The 19,548-nt window shown below is 67.6% G+C and overlaps 3 protein-coding genes across 7 annotated transcripts; 1 reads left to right on the forward strand and 2 right to left on the reverse strand.

Moving 5' to 3' along the window:
• Positions 1 to 371: 371 nt before the first annotated feature.
• Positions 372 to 7,279, reverse strand: SYTL4 (synaptotagmin like 4). 2 transcript variants are annotated; one of them, XM_075435762.1, is made up of 16 exons: positions 7,119 to 7,279; positions 6,820 to 7,035; positions 6,249 to 6,358; positions 5,979 to 6,093; positions 5,707 to 5,814; positions 5,295 to 5,418; positions 5,117 to 5,207; positions 4,815 to 4,918; positions 4,639 to 4,722; positions 4,137 to 4,315; positions 3,874 to 3,976; positions 2,852 to 3,013; positions 1,948 to 2,053; positions 1,448 to 1,547; positions 766 to 974; positions 372 to 646 (listed from the first exon to the last, which is right to left on the reverse strand). In XM_075435762.1, exons 1-16 carry the CDS (start codon positions 7,226 to 7,228, stop codon positions 504 to 506), a joined length of 2,064 nt encoding a protein of 687 aa, XP_075291877.1. In that variant the 5' UTR covers positions 7,229 to 7,279; the 3' UTR covers positions 372 to 503. The 2 variants fall into 2 exon arrangements, with proteins under 2 accessions (XP_075291877.1, XP_075291876.1); XM_075435761.1 differs by having other exon boundaries at positions 4,639 to 4,725.
• A 1,158-nt stretch (positions 7,280 to 8,437) lies between these two features.
• Positions 8,438 to 11,578, reverse strand: TYW2 (tRNA wybutosine-synthesizing protein 2). 2 transcript variants are annotated; one of them, XM_075435570.1, is made up of 7 exons: positions 11,298 to 11,578; positions 11,028 to 11,175; positions 10,765 to 10,954; positions 10,527 to 10,677; positions 10,340 to 10,449; positions 9,364 to 9,521; positions 8,438 to 9,292 (listed from the first exon to the last, which is right to left on the reverse strand). In XM_075435570.1, exons 1-7 carry the CDS (start codon positions 11,360 to 11,362, stop codon positions 8,858 to 8,860), a joined length of 1,257 nt encoding a protein of 418 aa, XP_075291685.1. In that variant the 5' UTR covers positions 11,363 to 11,578; the 3' UTR covers positions 8,438 to 8,857. The 2 variants fall into 2 exon arrangements, with proteins under 2 accessions (XP_075291685.1, XP_075291683.1); XM_075435568.1 differs by having other exon boundaries at positions 10,527 to 10,954.
• A 48-nt stretch (positions 11,579 to 11,626) lies between these two features.
• CSTF2 (cleavage stimulation factor subunit 2) lies at positions 11,627 to 19,348 on the forward strand. 3 transcript variants are annotated; one of them, XM_075435565.1, is made up of 15 exons: positions 11,627 to 11,755; positions 11,853 to 11,931; positions 13,202 to 13,371; positions 13,665 to 13,801; positions 13,920 to 14,039; positions 14,481 to 14,636; positions 14,764 to 14,881; positions 15,189 to 15,251; positions 16,434 to 16,493; positions 17,071 to 17,212; positions 17,612 to 17,763; positions 18,016 to 18,263; positions 18,657 to 18,782; positions 18,896 to 19,021; positions 19,159 to 19,348. In XM_075435565.1, the coding sequence occupies exons 1-14, from the start codon at positions 11,698 to 11,700 to the stop codon at positions 19,016 to 19,018; spliced, it is 1,752 nt and encodes a 583-aa protein (XP_075291680.1). In that variant the 5' UTR covers positions 11,627 to 11,697; the 3' UTR covers positions 19,019 to 19,021; positions 19,159 to 19,348. The 3 variants fall into 3 exon arrangements, with proteins under 3 accessions (XP_075291680.1, XP_075291681.1, XP_075291682.1); XM_075435566.1 differs by lacking the exon at positions 16,434 to 16,493; XM_075435567.1 differs by lacking the exons at positions 16,434 to 16,493; positions 17,071 to 17,212; positions 17,612 to 17,763 and having other exon boundaries at positions 11,628 to 11,755.
• Positions 19,349 to 19,548: the final 200 nt, after the last annotated feature.

A 19,548-nucleotide genomic window follows, 5' to 3' on the forward strand; every position in this document is an offset into this window, starting at 1 on the left:
GTCCTTCCCCGGGGACAGCGACCCCCAGCCCCCCTAAGCTGACCCCACATGGCTCCATCCTGGCCCCACAGCCAGAGCTGGGACTGGGACTGGGCTGTGCACGGCTGCCCCAGCCCTGGAGCCAGCAGCATCCCACGCCAGGAGGGTGGGGAAGATGAGGAAGGAGCAGACTAAAACAGAGGGCGTGGGACGAATGAAGAGGAATGGAAAGAAGAGAAAAACCCAACTGCAGCATTTCAAAGCATTTTGCCTGGGGGGTAAGAAGGGAGCGTCCACAAGGACTCCAGTTCAGCCTGAAAACGTGGTGCAAAGCTTAAGACAAAAGGAAAACCCTTTAAACAAAGCCAGGCCAAGAAGACTTTCTGCCCAAGCCTGTTTAGAGAAGATCATGTTTATTCAAGTATAAGCAAAAAAAACCCCAAACCAGCCCCTGTCTGGCAGCCCTGCCAGAGCGTGGCTTCACGCAGCGGTGCCAGCCCTCGGCTGAGTCCTGGTGCCGCAGCCTACGGCCTCAGCTTGGCCATGGTGGAGCGGAGCTGGAGCGTCCCCTCCGCCCACGAGCCCGGGTACTGGCACATCTTCTGCCACAGGTTCAGCTCCTCGCCCGTGGAGTCCATCCAGTCCACAGCCTGCCCGTTGCTCATGCCTGGGAGAAAGCATGGGTGGGAGCAAAGTTACTGCTGGAGCAGCCTCCTGCCCCCAGCGAGGCAGCCCCAAGCAAGGCTGCTTGTCCCCAAGGTGTGGTAGGACCCCAGAGCTCCTCACCGTTGCCCACCCCCAGACGGACACCCCCGAGGAAGTCATTGCTGGACAGCGGCTCTCGGTCCCAGACCGTCAGCTCCAGGCAGATGTGCTGCAGGTCCTCGGGGTTGACGCCGTTGTAGACAAAGGTGTGGTTGTAATGAGGGTTCAGGGTCTTCTTCACCACGGGCGTCTTCCTCTTGGAGGCTTTGTTTTTGTGTGGCAGGAGGTAGCTGGGGAAAGCAGCCCTTTGGGTTAGCAGCACCTGTGTAACCGCCTTCTGCCCCAGGGGCTGGGGCACCTCAGTAACCCCAGGACCTGGGCTGGAGCCCACCTTCCCCAACACGGCCCAAGAAGAGCCACGATGGTCTGCAAGGGGGTGGGTCTCTGCCGCGACCCCTGAAAAGCCGCCCAGCAGACTGCAGGTGGTCTAAGGAGGAGAGAGAGCATGGAGCTGCTCACCTCCAGCCACGCTGCCCAGTGGCTTGGTGACCTCTGGGAAGACCATTTGATGGCAGCAGGAGCCCTGCCCTGCATGCAGACTCTGACTGCGACCTCTGAGACGGCCAAAACCCAAGAGAGCATTTGCTACCAGGAGCATCTCGCCTCCAGGCAGAGGTGGGCAGGCAGTGACTTTCAGGGTACCAACGCAGACAGCGTGGGGCAGCTAAGAGACCCATCCCCCCCACCCGGGACCCACACTCACCCCTTGACAAAGCTGTCAGAGGTGCCTCCTGATTTAGCAGCCGTGAGGTTCTTGGCTTCTTTGATCCAGACCTGGAGCTCACCGCCTTCCCCCGCTTTGCCTGGGAAAAACCCAACACAGCAAGAATTCATCAACCTTAATTTCCACCACTGCTAACTTCTGGAAAGGTCCTGCTGAACAGCCTGCATGGCAGAGGCAGGTACAGATCCCCAGCTGGTGTCTCCTCCTGCCTCTTCCCTTACTGGCCCTGCCTGCTGAGGAGAAGGCAGACAACTGCTTCACACAGGGCCTGGTGGTCCAGTCTGGTCCAGCCCCAGCAAAGCACTGGGACTCCTGGGCCAGCGTGAGGACAGCCAGGTCTGCCCCGAGCCAGAGCAGCCTTGCAGGCGTTGCAGAGAAGGCTGCAGTGGCACCACCCAAGAAACCCACCCAGACCCAACCCACGCGGCCACGAGCAGGTGCCCCAGGCTACACAGAGATCCTGGAGCTTCAGCACTCACCCTTCCTGCTATTCCCAGCCCCGGGATGCTTGGAAGACGGGATGTACTTCATGGAGACAACCAGCTCCCCCTTGTACTGGTGGAGACCAGCAGCATCTGCCCCAATCTGCAAAGAGGGAAGGCTTCTCAGACACCGCTGCAGAGCCCGAAGCGGACATGGTGATGTCCTGGTCTGCACGCAGCACCTCCCCGTGCGGGGCCAAAGGGCTTGCCTTCTCCTGGAGGTGGCTTAGCTGACATGAATGGCTGCAGACCCTCCGCAGCACCACCCCGTCAGATTCAGATCAGCTCCTCTGGGATCCCTTTGGGGTCCTACTTTGGCTCAACCACCTCCCTTGGGAAACCCTAGTTTGGGGTTCCCACAAGCTGCTCAAGCCCCAGCAGCGCCGAGGGCTGAGCCCGCAGCACGAGCCAGTCCGGAGAACCGGACTTCTCAGCCCAGCAGCAGCACCTGCTGTTGCCATCGAGCCGCACAGGCCCTCGCCGCCCGGCTCTGCAACCCGCAGCAGGATGTCCCAGCCAATTTCCCCCATTTGTTTCCCTGAATTTGGCTCCAGTTCCTCTCGGCCGGGAGCTGGGAAGAGCTGCGCTCTTGGAGCAATCAAGGAAGCAGAATGAAAATAGCTGATGGGGCAGGGACACATCCCGCTGCATCCCACAGGGGATTTACAGAGCAGGAGGAGGGGAGCCAGGCTCGAGGCAGAAGATCTGCCCTTTTTTACTGTGACAGCACTGCTGTCTGCTTCTGGGGTCTCGGTTTCTCCAAAGATTTGGTTTGGCACAAGCCTTCTGGCAGCTCTCAGCCAAGGTCTCTGAGCCCCTGTGCCCACGAGGGCCACCCCCGGGACAGGGCCAGGCGAGGGAGGCTGCTGCGGGTGGCAGGGCTGGGTGGCAGGGCCAGCACCTTGCCGTGCAGGGGGAGAAACTCATCCAGGTGGCTCTCGAAGTCCCAGGCGTCCAGCGGGACCTCCACCTCCCCCAGGAACGTGTTGCGGCCGAAGCGATCGTGGTGCCAGACTGAGAACTGCAGCGTCCTCGCAAGCAGGAGGGACTTGTTAATCTCGTACTAGGAAGAGAGACAGAAAGAACACCGGTGAGCAGGCAGCACCGGGCAGCGGACAGGCTTGGCGCACACCACCAGCCACAGCTCTTCAGCAGGAGAGAAGGCAGGTTTGAGGAGCAATGGATGCACACAGGAGACTGTTTGTGTTCCTTTCCAAGCCTGCTGAAACGTCAGAGTCCTGGGGCAGTGGTGCAGGAGCCCGTGCCCTCCAGGCAAGCAGTCCTCAGAGCCCGTGCAGAGCCAGGACCAGGAGTCATGGCACCTGGCCACCCCACCCTGTCCCACCACACGGGAAGCTCTGCCAGCCCACCGAGCCTCAGGTGGCCACAGCACGAGACCTCTGCAAACCCGGGGCTGAGGGAGCCGGGAAACCAAACCACAGTTCCCACTTCCCTCCTGTCTGGAGAGTGCCTGGCCTCAGCGACGCGCTGCCGGGCTCGGGATGGAGCCAGCCCTTCCCACCAGCCTGCGGGGACCGTGCAGGGCAGCACCAAGCGTTTCTGCCCGGGGCCCCGAACTGCCTGATCTCTGCCTCCGCAGCCGTGCTGCCTGCCCTCCTGCCAGCGTAACCGGCCCGCAACGGCCCAGGAGCCTCCTCCACAGACCGCAATGCCAGGGGAAGCAGGAGCCAGGAACACTGGCCCTGACACACATTGACGTCCGCAGCCGTGCACCCCACCACGGCGCCCGGGGCTTGATGCCGCAGCCCCATCAGAGCAGCGACCCAGCCTGGAAGCGGGGTTTGTCCAGCTTGGGGGTTCAGTGGCTGGACGTGGGACCTCTGCAGAGCCCCCACCTCAGGGCTCGGAGCCCACCCCTCTCCTGCTTCGTGGCAGCAGCACCCCCAGCCCGTCCCCACTCACCTTCAGCAGCTCGTTGTACAGGGGGTTGACGGTGTTGCGTTTGATGGTGGTCTTGCGTTTCCCTTGCCGGGATTTGTCGGGCAGGAGGTAGGTCTTCACGTACCTGCAGGGAGCAGCAGGCAGCCCTTCACCAAGCTCTCCCCACAGCTCGTCCCCCAAGCCCCCCCAAGACAACCCCGGACCTCCTGCCTTGCCAAGACCCCCCCACAACCCAGCTGAGCACCACCAGCAGTGCCACCAGCCACGGCCCCCCCGGCTCTCACGGGTTGGAGCGCTTCTTGCCCTCGTCCCCGTAGGCCAGCTGGCGACACTCCTTCACGTGGATGAGCAAGGTCTGCGTCTTCTGCTCGTAGCTCAGGGAGAAGGAGATTCCCCCGGTGACCGCGACGTTGCCGAAGTCGCCGGCCTCGCTGTAGATGCTGACCATGCTCCCCAGCGTGCTCTGGAAGACACGGCAGGGCTGAGCCAGGGCAGCATCACTCGGCAGTCCCTCTTCATCCTCAGCAAGGCTACTCCCCACGCCTGCTCCGCGGCTGGGGATGGCTGTCGAGTGCCTCCCACCCGCACGCAGGCTCCGTGGGACAGAGCTGGGTCTCCACATTTTGACCTCCTTCAAGGGGAGGAAGCCCCCACGCCCCAAGCTCTCGCCCCCACGCCCCGAGAGCTGCCTGCCCTGCCTGCCTCCCACCAGACCAGTCGGTGCTGCCCTTCTCCAGCAGTTCTTCCTGCAACGGAGCGGAGCACGGCCACGCTGCGGGGACCCACCGAGGAGGTGCCGCTGCGCATGCTGCCCCGGGCCACCCTCTGCCGATGGATCTCCACCAGGTTATCGATGTCCTCCTCCTCCTCCTCCTGCCAGGAGAGAGACAAGCCGCTGGCGTGGGGAGCGGCGGGCCACGGCCGGCCGGGCAGCCAGCTCCGCGGCACGCCGAGGGTCTCACCAGCTCCGTGTTGAGGCCGGGGACCGACTTGCTCCTGTCCCCCAAGGAGCTGCCTTCTCCCACCAAGTCCTCGGGGCGCAGGTCGATCACCGACTTGGTGTAGTCTGCACAAGAGACGGTGAGGCGGGCGGCAGGAGCACAGGGCAGAACTAGCAGGGCCCTGCTGCTCCCTCGCTGCGAGGGGCTGCCCCAGCCGCTGCCATCTGCGCCGAAAGCCCACCACAGCCCAGGAAGAAGCGGCCGCCCACCCGCTGCCATGTCAGCACCCAAACCCCCCCCCCCGGCATCCATGCAGCTCTCACCCGCGGGCCTCGCCGCCCGCCGCGGATTCTTCTTGAATATGGTTTCATGGTCGCCCACCAAGGTGCTGCCGCGGCTCCCCACGGCAGCATCCTGGGGAGGAAGGGTCCCGTCAGGGCAGGGCAGGGCCGGGCACCCCACGGGGCTCGCAGCCCCGCGCCGCGGAGCAGCGGCACGCACCCAGCCCTCGGAGAGCGTGTTTCGAGAGCGGAGAGGGAGCGTCAGGCTGGAGGCCGCGGGCCCCGCCGGCACAGCAGCCTGCTTTCCATCCCTGAGAGGGGCGGCTTTCTCCAGGGAGTTCCTCCTGCAAAGGACACAGAAAGGGCTGTCCCGGGCCAAGAGCAGGGCTGGGAGAGCAGGCACTGGCTGGGAAGCGCCGTCTCCCCGCAAGCTCCCCGGAGCACCCCAGCCTGGGGAGCAGAGCCTGCCTGCCCAGGGCCAGGTTTCAGCCCAGCCGGAGGAACCAGCTCCCCCTTACTAGAACAAGAAGCTGAACAGATTAAAAGCACACTTCAGACACAGGTCCTCATCCTCTGCCAGGCCAGCCTTGCCATGCACATCCCGCTCAGGTCCCCCCCGGGGAGCCCCTCACCTGCCCCCCACACCACCAGCACTAGGTCGGTAGCCATCCAGGCTCATGTTTTCCATGGATTCCGTGTCGCTTTTGCCATCCCGAGGGTCTGAGGCATCCGGAAACAAACTGCAGACAAACAAAACCACAGGTATGTCCTGTTTGGCGAGGAGGTCCGTCTGAGAGGGAGCTTCTGTGCCACCAGCGATCCAAACCAGGCGGCAGCGTCCCTCCCGTCCCTGCAGAAGATGAGGGCTGGCGCCCGGAGAGGGGGAGACGGCAGGGATCCTCACCTGGGCCCCTCCTGGGGTGCTGGGGGGCTCTGCTGCCGGGCTGTGGAGCAGCTTTTGGGCTCACCAAGCTGGGCTTTCTGCAGCAGCGTTTGTCCCACGGTCTCTCTTTTGCTGGCTGGAAGGAGAGAGGCGTCCGGACCGCTCCAAGCCCATCGCCTGGAGCAAGGGCTGCTCCCGGCCAACTCCGTGCCGGGCAGAGGCACGCCAGGGAAAGCTGGAGCATCCCGGAGGGCCGGGCTGTGGGAGAAGGCATCGCCGCGGCACCCGTACCTGCCGACCTGTGCCGCAGGGACAGCCGCACCATGTCGCTGCCCAGCCGGTTGGCGAAGCGGTTGACCCTCTGGTCGTAGAACCAGTCGCCCGTCGCCTTCTTCAGCTCTCTGCGGGGTGGGGGGGCCGTGGGGGGCAGTCAGGGGCACCGGGGGCCGCCCCCCGTGCCCCGCTGCACCCCGCGGTGCTGCCGCGGCCGAGGAGAGCTGGGGCACCGTGGGCACGCTGGGCAGAGACGGTGCAGACGGCGGGCCCAGCTACGTCCCCAGCAAACGCCAGAGCAGGATGGGGTTTGCCGGGCAGGGGAGGGAGGAAACCCGCGGCGCCCGAAAGTCCGGCTGTGCGAGGGGCGCGGGGGGACGCCAGAGTCGAGTGAGGGGGAAACAAGCGGGGCGGGCATGAGGGAGACCCAAGAGCGGGGCACGACCCAGTTCTCCCTCGCCCAGCCGCGGGTGCCCACCCCGGGGAAGCGACAGCAGCGACAGCCGCCGGGCTGGCAGAGGTCCGCGGCGGGGCACGGGTGAGGAGGAGGAGGAGGAGGAGGAAGGGGACCGCGTCCCCGCGTACTCACGCCTCCTTGGCGCAGACCTGGCAGCGCCAGGAGCCGTCGGGCCCGTAGCAGCGGCAGTCCCGGCACACCGGGTGGCTGCAGCCGCGGCAGCCGCCGGCCCGGGGCCCGAGGCGGCCCAGGCTCTGCTGGCAGCGGGCGCAGGTCCGCTCCCCGTAGCGCTGGCTGCCCCGCTTGGCCCCCCGCCGCCGCACCTCCAGCAGCTCGTTCTTCAGCCGCCTGCTCCGGGACACCGGCAGCCGGTCAGGGCCTCGGCCCGCCCGCCCCGCCCGCCCCGCCGGCCCGCGGAGCCCCGTCCTCACCGGACCCTGCGCTCCTCCGCCCGGCGCAGCTCCTCGTCCCGCTGCAGCACCCGCACGATCAGGTCCCGCTCCGCGTCCGACAGGAACGACAGGTCCACGGCCTCCGACATGGCCCCGGGCTCCGCCGCCCCCCGGCTCTGTCCCGCCGACCGGGGCTGCCCCCGGCCCCGCGCTCCCCCCGCCCGGCCCCGCTCCCCGCGGCCCGGCACCGGCCGCGCCACCGCCTCCGCCTTAAAGGGGCCGCGCCCGCCGCGCCGACGGGGCGCCCGGGAGGGAGGCGGCGCCCGGGGAGGCGGCTCCTCCCGCAGAGCACACACGGGGACACGGACACGGACACACACACGGGGACACGGACACACACACGGACACGGGGACACGGACACGGTGGCACAAAGCCCGCAGCCGCCCGCGCCGCTGCCGTGCCCTCCCCGGGGCGCCCAGCGCGGCGGCGGGCGAGGGGCCGGGGCCCGTCGGTGGGCAGAGACACGGTCCCGGGCGGGCTCCCCGGGGAACCGCCGGCACGCGTGGGGGGCAGCTTCTCTCGGGGCTCACGCGTGGGGAGGTGGCAGCGTGTCACAGGGCTCACACGCGTGGGGGGCAGCTTCTCGTGGGACTCACATGTCGGGAGGTGGCATCTTCTCACGGGGCACACGCATGGGAAGGCGGCTTCTTGCAGGGCTCACGCATGGGGGGGTGGCTTCTCATGGGGCTCGTGTGGGGAGGTGGCTGCTTCTCACAGGGCACACATGTGAGGAGGCAGCTTCTTGCGGGGCTCATGTGTGGGGAAGTGGCAGCTTGTCACAGAGCTCATGTGGGGAGGCAGCTTCTTGTGGGGCTCACACATGTGGGGAGGTGGCAGCTTCTCGCAGGGCTCACACATGTGGGGAGGTGGCAGCTTCTCGCAGGGCTCACACGTGTGGGGAGCTGGCAGCCTCTCACCACGCAGGAGCGGGACGGGGCTGCGTGTGAAGCCAGCTGGGCGCAGCCCCGGAGCAAAGGCGAGGCTGCGGCTCTGCCTACGCTTCGGGCCATGCCCAGGGCTCCCTGTCACAGGGCAGGGTAGAGGCAGAGGTTCCCAGCCCCGCGTGAGGAGACGGGACACCAAAGGGAGCTCGCTCCCCATGCAGCGTTTTCTCTGTAACATGGGCAGACGCACGATGCTTTGGGCTGGCAGGCAGAGGCTTTGCTCTCCCAGCCCCTCCACACGCGGTGCGGGGACCCGGCCTCCCCAGGCAGGACCCCCCCACTTGCACTGGTGTTTGTGTTTTAACTGGACGCCAACAAGAGAGGTGGGAAACACCCTTATTTCTGCAAAAAGGTGAGAGGAACAGACCTGTTTCCAGTATAACAAAAAAAAAGCACTGGTAAATGTAGGCACAAGGCCTGCGCCCGACTCGCTGAAACGACGCCCGGCAGGAGCCCGAGGTTTCCTCAGCCCTCCACCTCCCTCCCGCATGAAAACAGGGCTGAAAGCAGCACCACGTTTCCACAGCGTGGGCAGCGACAGGCAGCCCGGGGCAGGACTCCGGGTGCTCTCAGCCCCAGCTCTCCCCACCCTCAGCCAGGATACGGCTCCTGGAGGGATCTCCGGTGGGAGCGCAGCCCTTGGTGTGGGCACGGGCAGGTCGCCGGTAAAGGAGGGGACGTAAAGCACGTCCAGGCTGGCAGCAAGCACCGGTAGCATCTCCCGGGCGCCGATGCTCCAATGCCACTGGAGCCACGCCAGGGCCCGGGGCCAGCTAGGCGGGCAGCGCCGGCCGGCACTCGAGGTCCAGCACGAGGTGATGCACGTGGGGCGCGTAGGACTTCACCGCCTCGACGTGCAGGATGCTGGTGCGCCACGGCCGCCCGTGCAGCTCCGCCAGCAGCCCACGGATCCGTGCCGCCGTCGCCTCAGCCCACCTCTGCCACTCGGGTCTGGTCCCCGCCCGCCGCGTCGCCTTCCCACCGTCCTCCGTTGGGTGCTGTGCTTCTCCGTCAGAGCCGGCTGCCTCTGGAGACCCCCGCTCAGCCCGCAGGACCGGGGCCGGCGCGGGGAGAGTCTCCACGTTGTGGTGGATGTGGAGAACTCCGCCCGTGGCCTTCTTCAGGACGCGGCAGGCCACCGGCCAGCCTTCCTCCGAGCTGGGGAGCAGCCCCAGGTTCACCCGGTCCGCTACGTCGCACAGCTCCAGCTGGAAGGCGCGGGGAGGTGAGGGGGACGCCGCGCGGGGACGGGGCGGCTGCGGCCAGCGGCACCGCTCACCTGCCGGCTGTCCCCGTGGTGGACGCGGCAGCGGTCCTGCACGCCGTTCAGCACCAGGTTCCTCCGCAGGGCCTCCACGGCGTGGTCATTCCACTCGCAGGCGTGGGCGAAGGCGGCCGCCGCGTGAACCAGGTAGGGCAGCGTGAAGTAGCCGATGCCTGGGGGCAGAAGACGTGGCAGCGGCTGAGGGCAGGGTCCGTGCACCTCCCCGGAGGCAGGGCAGGATGCAGATCACCGCCCCAGCTCTCTGCATCTGCTTTGCTCCAGGTCAGAACAAGCCCAGATGCTGGGAAAATGGAAAGTCATTCCCCTCTCCCCCCACAAAAGCAGAATCTGTCTTGAAAAATGTTTACAGAGGAGCTTATTTTATCTTCAGGCTTTGGCCGTTAGCTCGAGACCTGCCCCGCTCTGCTTCCCCTCCGTGCAGAAGTGCCCAGACTAGCATCCATTTTAATTAACCCGGCGCAGTTTCGTGAGTGCCGCATCCTTTCTGTGCGGCACAAACTGGAAGCACTAACTTCCCCAAGCACGAAACAGCAGCTCTGCAGACACACAGATGCCCAACGTGATCTCCCCAGCCATCTCTCAGCACAGGACGCTTCAGTCAGCGCCAGCTCATCACAAAAGCGCACCAGTACAGGCTCAGGACATCCACGGGAGCTTTTCAGAAACAACACTGAGGGCCAATCTTTTCCCTGGATCTAAATGACTCCCATGACCAGCACCAGGTACACGGCAGTGCTCCACAGAGCCTGAGCACAAGGTCGTCCCCAGCGTCCAAGGGCAACAGGGACACAGGAGGGACGGCAGTGCCAGGTTAGCTGAGGGCTCACAGACGGGGCAGGAGCTCTAAGTCTGGGTGCTTTTCCCAGCCTGGATTGGAAGTGACGTTTCACGTCCCCCTGGATGCCATCGACGCCTGCATCGCTGCCCTCTGCCCGCCCGCCCCGCCAAACCCCTCCGCCATCCCCGTTACCTGCGTAGAGATCCACCAGGACCTCCCCGGAGCAGGGCAGTGAGGCCACCCGCAGCTTCTCCGTGATGTTGCCCGGGGAGAACATGCACTTGGTCACATCGAACGTGTACCTGGGAGACAGCGCCAGCCCGGTGAGGGCAGCCCCTTCCCCGCGCCAGCCGCGTCCCGCGCCGCGGCTCCTGCCCACCTGATCCCGTTGTCCACGCGCTCCACCCAGCCGTCCCGGCCCAGCAGCAGGGTGACGCTGGGGGACCGCATCCCGTCTGGCAGCACCCGTCCTCGCCTGGCCAGCCGCCGCGCACCCAGAGCCGAGGCGACCGTCTCCCAGAGCGCCGGACCTGCAACGCGCCCGTCCCGGCAGCGTTGCCAAGGCCGGCTCAGCCCCGCGGGCCGGCTCGGGGCGGGCAGACCCCGCTGCCCCTTACCCAGCTTCTCCCACGGCGCGGCCCCGAAGCCGTCCTCGCTCAGCAGGACCAGGTCGCCGTGCCGCTGCCAGGCGCGGGGCACGTCCCGCTCCAGCTCCTCCGACCAGCTCTCGCCCAGCAGCCGCCGCAGCTGGTCCCGCAGCTCCCGGGCGGGCGGCCGCCGGCGGGCTGCCCGGGAGGGGGCCGGCTCCTGCGGGAAGAACGCGGGGCTCAGAGCCCACCGCGCTCCCACGGCCGGGCCCGGCGCCGAGGTCTGTCCCTACCTGGAGGCGGACCAGGCCGCAGGGCAGCTCCCGGGGCAGCCGCAGCCGGCCCAGCTCCTCCTCCAGCACGGGCAGGGCCACGCGGCCCCCGGGCACCTCCTGCAGCCGGTACCGCCGGTCCAGCAGCCGCTCCGCTTCCAGGCGCTGCCTGCGGGGAAGGCCCCGGCGCCTCAGGCCCCGCGAGCTCCCCCCCGCCCCGGGTGCGGGGCCGGGCCCCCGAGCTCCAAACCCCCCTCCCCCCGGCCCTGCCCGCAACCCCGCAGCGCTAACCTCAGGCGCTGGGCGAACCGCGGCTCCGTGGCCAGCGCGGGGACGGAGGCGTCCGCGGCCTCCATCTTGCTAGGCCCCGGGGACGCGGGGCCTGAGGGGACGGGGTACCCGGGTGCGGAGGGCGGGAGGCCCGGCCGGCTGCACCCCTGAGGCCCCCGGGAAGGGCTCCCCAAGGCCAGGCACCCCCGGCCCGGTCTCCCGCCCGCCCCGCTCCTACCGAGCGCGGCGCGCAGGCCCCGGTTTCCCCCCGGAGCGCTTTTCCCGCCGCGCCGTCGCCCGGAAGCGGGGGGACGGCTTGGGGCGATGGACCGGAAGCGGCGGCGAGACCCGGGCGGAAGCGGGGGGACGGCTTGGGGTGGCGGACCGGAAGCGGCGGCGAGGCCCGGGCAGCAGCGGCGGGATGGCGGGGTTGTCGGTGCGGGACCCCGCCGTGGACCGCTCCTTGCGCTCCGTCTTCGGTGAGTGCCGCAGGGGCGGGCGGGGGGCCGGCCGGGCCTCCCCAGCCGATCGGGGCCGGCCTCCGCGCTGACCGGCGGCCGCCGCCTCTCTCCGCAGTGGGGAACATCCCCTACGAAGCCACCGAGGAGCAGCTGAAGGATATTTTCTCGGAGGTCGGGCCCGTGGTCAGCTTCAGGTGAGAATGGCTGCCGGGCTCCGGGGGCTGGGCAGGCCGCGGCGGCCGCGCTGAGGGTGCGGGCACCCGGCGGCTTTGCTGGGACCTTTCCCCAGCTCGGCCACGGGCTGCGAAGGGCTTGGGACCCCGCCGGGAGCCACTGGTCCAGCCGCGGGGCCCCCGGAGCTGCCAGCGTGAGCGGGGCATGGGCCCCGGGGTCGTGGGAAGCACGGCACGTTATTGGTGGCCTTCCTGGGCACCCACCGGCCTCGGTCACAGAATCACAGCATGGTGGGGGCTGGAAGGGACTGGATCACCCAGTCCAACCCCCTGCCAAAGCAGGGTCACCCAGAGCAGGCTGCACAGGACCTTGTCCAGGCGGGTCTGGAATATCTCCAGAGAAGGAGACTCCACAGCTTCCCTGGGCAGCCTGTGCCAGGGCTCCGTCACCCTCAGAGGGAAGAAGTTCTTCCTCATGTTCAGACGGAACTTCCTCTGCTTCAGTTTGTGCCCGTTGCCCCTTGTCCTGTTGCTGGGCACCACTGGAAAGAGTCTGGCCCCATCCTCCTGACACCCACCGTGTAGATGTTTATAGGCATTTATAAGGTCCCCTCTCAGCCTTCTCTTCTGCAGGCTGAACAAGCCCAGCTCCCTCAGCCTCTCCTCGTAGGGGAGATGCTCCTGTCCCCTCACCATCCTTGTAGCCCTCCACTGGACCCGCTCCAGTAGCTCCTCATCTTTCTTGAACTGGGGAGCCCAGAACTGGACACAGTACTGCAGATGGGCCCTCACTAAGGCAGTGTAGAGGGGAAGGAGAACCTCCCTCGACCTGCTGGCCACACTCCTCTTGATGCACCTCAGGATCCCATTGGCCTTCTTGGCAGCCAGGGCACACTGCTGGCTCATGGTCAACGTGTTGTCCACCAGGACACCCAGGTCCCTCTCCACAGAGCTGCTCTCCAGCAGGTCCGCCCCAGCCTGTACTGGTGCATGGGGTTGTTCCTCCCCAGGTGCAGGACCCTGCCCTTGCCCTGGTTGAATTTCATCAGGTTCCTCTGCGCCCAACTCTCCAGCCTGTCCGGGTCAGGTGTAGGAGGCCCTTTGGCTCTGGCTGAGGGCAGACTGTTGCGCTCCTTGACCTGACCCCGTTGCCTTCGCTCCGCTCCCCAGCGCTGCAGTGTGGGGTACCCTGACAGCCCCCTCCCCAGCGGCAAGGAGCTGCGGGCCCTGTGCCCCGCTCGATGCCCGTGCTGCCCTCAGCGGTGGTGGTTCTGTGCCCCTCGCCGTGCAGGCTGGTCTACGACAGGGAGACGGGAAAGCCGAAGGGCTATGGCTTCTGTGAGTACCAAGACCAGGAGACGGCCCTCAGTGCCATGCGGAACCTGAACGGGCGAGAGTTCAGCGGGAGGGCCCTGCGCGTCGACAACGCGGCCAGCGAGAAGAACAAGGAGGAGCTGAAGAGTGAGTCTGAGTTTTGCGGTGGAGAGCGCGCCGGTGCCGTGCTGGGCCTGGCTTTTTCGGTGGTACAAAGCGTGCCTCTGCCGCGAGGCTGGCGAGGAGGAGGCCTCGCGGAGCCGGCCTGAAAGTGGTTTTGCGGAGGGGTGCGTGGGCTCCGCTCTGTATTTCCTCTCCCCGATGACCTCTCGGTTGCCGCTGCCTCCCTTTCCCCGTCATGGCATGGCCCTTCCCTTCTGACGAGCCCGGTGGAAGCGGCCGGTTCGCGTTGCCGTGCGAGGTCACAAACTCTGTTGCAGGCTTGGGCACGGGCGCGCCCATCATAGAGTCGCCCTATGGGGACCCCGTCAATCCTGAGGACGCCCCCGAGTCCATCAGCCGGGCCGTCGCCAGCCTCCCGCCCGAGCAGATGTTTGAGCTGATGAAGCAGATGAAGGTGAGCGAAGCGGAGAGCTGCGCTGCTCGGCGTCAGCACAGCCTCTGCCACCGCTGCCCGTGCCCTGGCAGCGCCTGTCGTGCCGTGCCAGAGCTCTGAGCTGCCCGTGTCTCCTCAGCTGTGTGTCCAGAACAGCCCCCAGGAAGCCAGGAACATGCTGCTCCAGAACCCCCAGCTGGCTTACGCCCTCCTGCAGGCCCAGGTGGTCATGAGGATCGTCGACCCGGAGATCGCGCTGGTTTGTCCCTCGCTGCCTTATCCGGGGTCGGTGGGATGTCTGTGGCAGCCTGTTGTGGAGGGGAGCTGGGAGACAACTGCTATCACAGAATCACAGAATGGTAGGAGTTGGAAGGGACCTCTGTGGGTCATCTAGTCCAACCCTCCTGCTGAAGCAGGGTCACCTACAGTAGGTTGCAGAGGACCTTGTCCAGGCGGGTCTTGAATATCTCCAGAGAAGGAGACTCCACAACCTCCCTGGGCAGCCTGTGCCAGGGCTCCGTCACCCTCAGAGGGAAGAAGTTCTTCCTCATGTTCAGCTGGAACTTCCTGTGCTTCAGTTTGTGCCCATTGCCTCTTGTCCTGTCGCTGGGCACCACTGAAAAGAGCTTGGCCCCATCCTCCTGACACCCACCCTTCAGATATTTGTAAGCATTTATAATTCTCCTCCTTCTGTCCCTAGAAAATCCTGCATCGCCAGACCAGCGTTCCTCCTCTGATCCCAGGCAACCAGCAGCCAGTGCCGGGGCCGGGGCCTGGGCCGGGACCGGGGCCTGGGCCAGGGCCAAACGCCCAGCTGAACCCGCAGAACACCCCCTCGTCCCAGCCGCAGCCCATGGTAAGAGCCTACACGGCGCACGTGCTGCGGGGTGGAGGGACGGGCGTCGCCGGCTCCCGCTCTGCCCGCCGGGCCGCGCGTGCCCCCGTGCTGGGGCTGCCCTGAGGTCCGGTTTCTCTCTGGGCAGGGTGGGATGCACGTGAACGGCGCTCCTCCTCTGATGCAGCCGCCCATGCAGGGGGGGGTGCCGGCCCCGGGGCAGATGGCAGCCCCTGTGCAGGGCCCCGGCCCCCTGGCTCCGGGAGGTGAGTGCGTGCGTTTGGGCTGAACGGTGCCCTGGGCGCGCGGGTCCTGCAGACGGCCCCCCTCTACCTTCCCCCTAACCGGGGGGCTCGGCCCCCTGAGAGCATGCGTCGTCCCACACTGTGTGCTGTGGTCGTGGCTGCTGCCAGCAGTGGTCCAGAAAGTCAGCTTATCTCGGGGGGGGACACCCCAACACCAAGACAACAAACCTCCAGGAGCTGGGAGGGGGAGGTATCTGGGGCCGAAGGAATCGCTCAGTGGAGCGGGGATGGCCGGGGAGGGCTCTGATCTCTGGCTGTTCCCTCTCAGGTGGGATGCAGCCGCAGGTTGGGATGCCGGGCGCAGGGCCTGTCGCCTTGGAGCGCGGACAAGGTAAAACCAGATGCGGGTCAGCGCCGTGCGCTGTGGGAGCCCCGGGCCGCGGGTGCTGAGCCCCGCCAGCTCCCTGCAGCCTTCCCCTCCCTGCACCCGGGGCTGCTCCCGCAGCGCTGCGCCCGGGCTTGTCCGCCGAGGCGCAGGGCTGTGGCGGCAGCGCTCCTGCTTCCCGGGCCCCAGCCCGCGCGCCGATTTGCTCCCAGCTTGTCCCGCGCCGCGTTGCGCTGATGGCACGCTGGAAGCCAGGATTGCTGCCCGTCCCGGCCGAGCTGGGCACGCCTCTGTTTTCCACCTCTCTGCGAGCCCCTCTCTGTCCCTGCGCTTGAGCAGACGGCAGAGCTTGCCCTTGGCTGGTCCCTGTCCTGCTCCTTTGCTGCCTGGGTGCTGGGGAGCAGCTTGTGCTGCCGCCGCGTCTCCCAGCGCTCCCGGTGCCGTGCCCGGCAGAGGGGGCTGGGCCTTCACTTCCGCTTGTGACGGCGAGGCTTGGCGGGGAATTCGCCGGTGAGCGACCGCTTGGCTCTCCCTCCGCAGGCACGGTCTGTGCGGCCCAGGCCCGGCGCCGGGTCCCTGGCGGCTCGCGCGTCGCCCCGCCGAGTCGCGCAGCGGCGTTAGCACAGCCAGGGGCGCGCCCGTCCTCCCAGCCACCGTCATTGCCTTGACTTGTGTCCTAGGCCTTGCTCTGGGAACACGGCGAGCTTGTTCTGAGCTCTGTTGGCCCTGCGTGTCTTAGGAGAAGCGGAGTCTCGTTTTCTTCGGGGTGGGCACCGTTTTCCCCAAAGCAGCCCAGCAGGTCTTGGCGCTTCCGCGGGTCCCCGGAGGGTGTTGGAGAGCAGGCGGAGAGCTGGCGCTGGGGAGCGCCGGGGCAGGGGCAGAAGCTGCCTGGCTGCGCTGTGGGGCGCAGGGTGGCCCCACAGAGCACTGGTTCTCCCGGCGGGACGTCGGGTGAGCGAGGGAAGGGCTGTGCCCAGCGGGTGTCACGCCTGCGGTGGCAGAGGTGGCGTTAGCAGAAGGGGTTCGTGAAGCCGAGCCTGCGGCAGGCAGCGTCTGCTCCGTGGATTTCCGGGGGGATTTCCGGGATCGAGGTTGTCCTTCAGCCAGCCTGGCCCCAGGGCCGCGTGCGTGCGTGCGTACGCTATTTACGTGTCTGCTCTTCTCCCTCTCTTCCTGCTGCTTGCCCAGGGAACCTGCAGCTCTCGCCCGTGGGACCTGCCAGGCCTGCCTCTATCGAACGCGTTCAAGGTATCCCGCAGCCGCCAGCTCCCTCCTCCCGCGGAGCTCGTTGTGGGGTGTGCGGAGAGCAGCGCTCGCCGCCCTGCTGCGCTCGGGGCCGGGGGCTGGGGCATCGCGCTGCGTAGCCTGGCAGGGTTAGGAGGAGGCAGGGTTTCCTCCGGGGCTTTAGGAGAGAACAGGCTGGCGCCGTGCACGGCGAGGCGTCCGTGGAAAAGGAAAGCCTGCTCGGAGAGAGCCTGTGCCGAGGGTCCAGCCCCTGTGACAGCTCGCTGCCAGGAGCCTTCCCGGTCTTCCCCAGCCCCGCGTCGGCAGGGAGTTGATGACCGTGGGGTCACCCACGCTCGGTTTGGCCCCCTGGTGCTGAGGAGCCTGAGGCAAAGCCAGAGAGGGAAGGAGAGGGATGAAACCAGCAGCCAGGGAAGGGGCTCCGGCGCGCTCCGGCCCGGTGGTCAGCAAGGCTGGCCCGCCCGCGCGCCGGGGAGCAGCGAGGCTGCCCCGCAGCCCGGCCCTGCAAGCGCTGGGGGACGGCCTGGGCACGGCGACGGTCGTGCGGATCCTCATGAGCTCTTGTGTGTCTCCCTGGCAGTGCCCATGCCAGACCCGAGGGCCCCTATGCAGCGTGGACCTCTACCCGCTAGTGGCCCGCCGCCCCGAGGCCTTTTGGGAGATGCCCCGAATGACCCTCGCGGAGGGACCCTGCTCTCGGTCACTGGAGAAGTGGAGCCCAGGTGAGGGGAGAGGGAAGGAGAGGAGCCCTTGGCACCGTCCCCTGCCCAAGGGTGGCCTCTGGCTGAGGACAGGGGATGGCCAGCCTTCCGTTAGCTAGAGAGTCGGGAAGCAAGCCGTCCGGGAGTCACCGCTGCCTGCTCGGAGGCCTGGGTGCTTGCCGGCCCGTTTCCCTGGGGACGTGGCAGCCCCGGGGCGATGGTGGCAGCCCCATGGCACGGCAGCCCCATGGCACGGGGCCGACGGCGCCCGTCCCCGCGCCAGCCTCGCCCTCCTCCCCTGCGGCCACCTTCGGGGGCGATCCCAGCGCTCTGCCCAGACCGTGCCAAGCCAGCGTCTGATTCACACTCTCTCGCTTTTTCTCCTCCTCCTGCTTTGCTCTCCTGGTCTCTCTGCGTCAGAGGTTACCTTGGGCCGCCCCACCAGGGAGCCCCTATGCACCACATGCCCGGCCATGACAGCCGGGGCCCCCCCCACGAGCTGAGGGGGGGACCCATGGGAGAGCCCCGACCGCTGATGGGAGAGCCGCGGGGGCCCCTGATGGACGCGCGAGGTGAGAGCGGGGGCATGCAGCAGCGGGTGGCTGAGCGCCGGCGGACGAGGGGCCCGGCGCGAGGCGTAGGAAGGGGCTTTGGGCCGGGGAATGGCTGACCCGGGGCGAGGAGGGACAGTCCTCGGGGCAAGGGACATCCTCCGGGCATGTCCCCGCCACCCCCAGCCCTGCACCTTCCAGGGAACGGAGGCAGCGGGCTCGCTCCCTCGCTCCCCACTCCCCGCAGCAGCTTGCCTTCTCTTTCCCCTGCAGTCGGCAGAGACCCCCGAGGGCTGGAGCCCCGCGTGATGGAGGCGCGAGCCCTGGAGGCGCGAGGCCTGGAGCCGCGGGTGCTGGAACCGCGGGTGCTGGAGGCCAGGGCCATGGAGGCCAGGGTGCTGGAGCCGCGGGGCCTGGAGCCGCGGGGGCCTGGCCCCAACCCGCGCGGCCCCATGCCCGGCGGGATGCAGGGCCCCGGGCCGCTCACCATGGGAGCCAGCGGCCCGCAGGGCCCCCGCCAGGTACACGCAGCGCTGGGCTGGGCCCGGAGGCTGGGGCTGGGCAGGGGGGTGCATTCGTGCCCTGCAGCAGCGCGGGAGGGGAGGGCGTCCCACAGAGCAGCAGCTCCGCGGAGCCCCCGGCCGGGGTCGGCGGCTCTCGGGGGGGCTTGGGGCCCCCGTCCCATCTCCCCGGGTGCTGCCCGCTGCAGAGGGTGAGGTGAGGCTCGGGGCTTCGCTCCGCCGCTTCCTGACGCGCTGGAGTTGTGAAGCAGGCGGTGGGTGGCCTGTCTGTCACCCTGCTCGGGCGTCTTCGGGCTGTTGGCGAGGGCAGCCGGCTGATGGCCGCCAGGTTCCTCATTTGTGGGGCTGAGGTCGGAGCCCCCCTGGTCCTTACCCCCCATCTCGTGCCCGCAGGTTCCTAACATGGCAGGGGCAGGCCTGCAGGGAGGAGGCATTCCTGGGGCAGGGGTCCAAGGAGCCGGTCAGCCCGGAGGCTTTAGCCCCGGACAGAGCCAGGTCACCCCCCAGGACCACGAGAAGGTGAGAGACCGAGAGGGAGAGGCGGTGGGAGGGGAGCAGCCCTTCCTCCGTGCCTTACTGCGGCAGCCCCTGGTGTTACCCCGCGGCTGCTCTGAGCCCCCCTCTCCCCGCAGGCAGCCCTGATCATGCAGGTTCTGCAGCTGACGGCGGACCAGATCGCCATGCTCCCGCCGGAGCAGCGGCAGAGCATCCTGATCCTGAAGGAGCAGATCCAGAAGTCCACGGGGGCACCCTGACAGGTGAAGTCTTCAACCCCGCCGCAGCCCGTGCCCGCTGCCCCGCCGCAGAGCGGGGAGCTGCTCCGGGCGGGCTCTGCCCGCTGCCCCGCACCGTGCCAGGGGGCCGGGGCTCACTCTCCTCCCGTTCCTTCTGGCAGGCGCGGGGCAGACGCCGTCCGCCTGGACAGGGACACGCTCCACGGCAGCTGCGGCCCCCAGCACCTGCTGCATTTGGGAGAGGTTTCTCCTCCCCCACCTGACATTTTCCCCTCCCGTTCACCCTTTTTTTTTTCTCTGTGTGTATATTTTATGATGTTTGAAATAAAGAGGGAGGAGGGTTTGAGTAAAGCCATGTTTTGTGGCTGCCGTGTTTGGCATCTCGTGGAGGTCGGAACAGGACTGCCTGGTTCTGGGAGCAGTCTGGCTCCAGGCTAGTCCGAACCCCTCGCCTTCCTCCCCTCTCCCCGGCACCGGGGTGAGATCTGCTCGTGGGATTTCCCGCGCCGTGCTGTTCGCGGGGGTGCAAGGGAAGGGCCGGGCGGGCAGCT

The sequence above is a fragment of the Opisthocomus hoazin genome, chromosome 14, assembly GCF_030867145.1.
Source record: "Opisthocomus hoazin isolate bOpiHoa1 chromosome 14, bOpiHoa1.hap1, whole genome shotgun sequence".
NCBI lineage: Eukaryota > Metazoa > Chordata > Aves > Opisthocomiformes > Opisthocomidae > Opisthocomus > Opisthocomus hoazin.

Excerpts from the sequence above, each read along its gene's own strand:
- CSTF2 (XM_075435565.1), top strand. The coding sequence starts at position 11,698 with ATGGCGGGGTTGTCGGTGCGGGACCCCGCCGTGGACCGCTCCTTGCGC. Across the intron at positions 13,372-13,664 it reads GAACAAGGAGGAGCTGAAGA|GCTTGGGCACGGGCGCGCCC; the intron begins GTGAGTCTGAGT and ends ACTCTGTTGCAG. Across the intron at positions 18,264-18,656 it reads GCCCGCAGGGCCCCCGCCAG|GTTCCTAACATGGCAGGGGC; the intron begins GTACACGCAGCG and ends TCGTGCCCGCAG.
- TYW2 (XM_075435568.1), bottom strand. The coding sequence starts at position 11,362 with ATGGAGGCCGCGGACGCCTCCGTCCCCGCGCTGGCCACGGAGCCGCGG. Across the intron at positions 11,176-11,297 it reads CGGTTCGCCCAGCGCCTGAG|GCAGCGCCTGGAAGCGGAGC; the intron begins GTTAGCGCTGCG and ends CCTTCCCCGCAG. Across the intron at positions 10,450-10,526 it reads CGCGTGGACAACGGGATCAG|GTACACGTTCGATGTGACCA; the intron begins GTGGGCAGGAGC and ends GCTGTCTCCCAG.
- SYTL4 (XM_075435761.1), bottom strand. The coding sequence starts at position 7,228 with ATGTCGGAGGCCGTGGACCTGTCGTTCCTGTCGGACGCGGAGCGGGAC. Across the intron at positions 3,977-4,136 it reads GGCAAGAAGCGCTCCAACCC|GTACGTGAAGACCTACCTCC; the intron begins GTGAGAGCCGGG and ends TGCTCCCTGCAG. Across the intron at positions 2,054-2,851 it reads TTCTCCCCCTGCACGGCAAG|ATTGGGGCAGATGCTGCTGG; the intron begins GTGCTGGCCCTG and ends CCCTCTTTGCAG.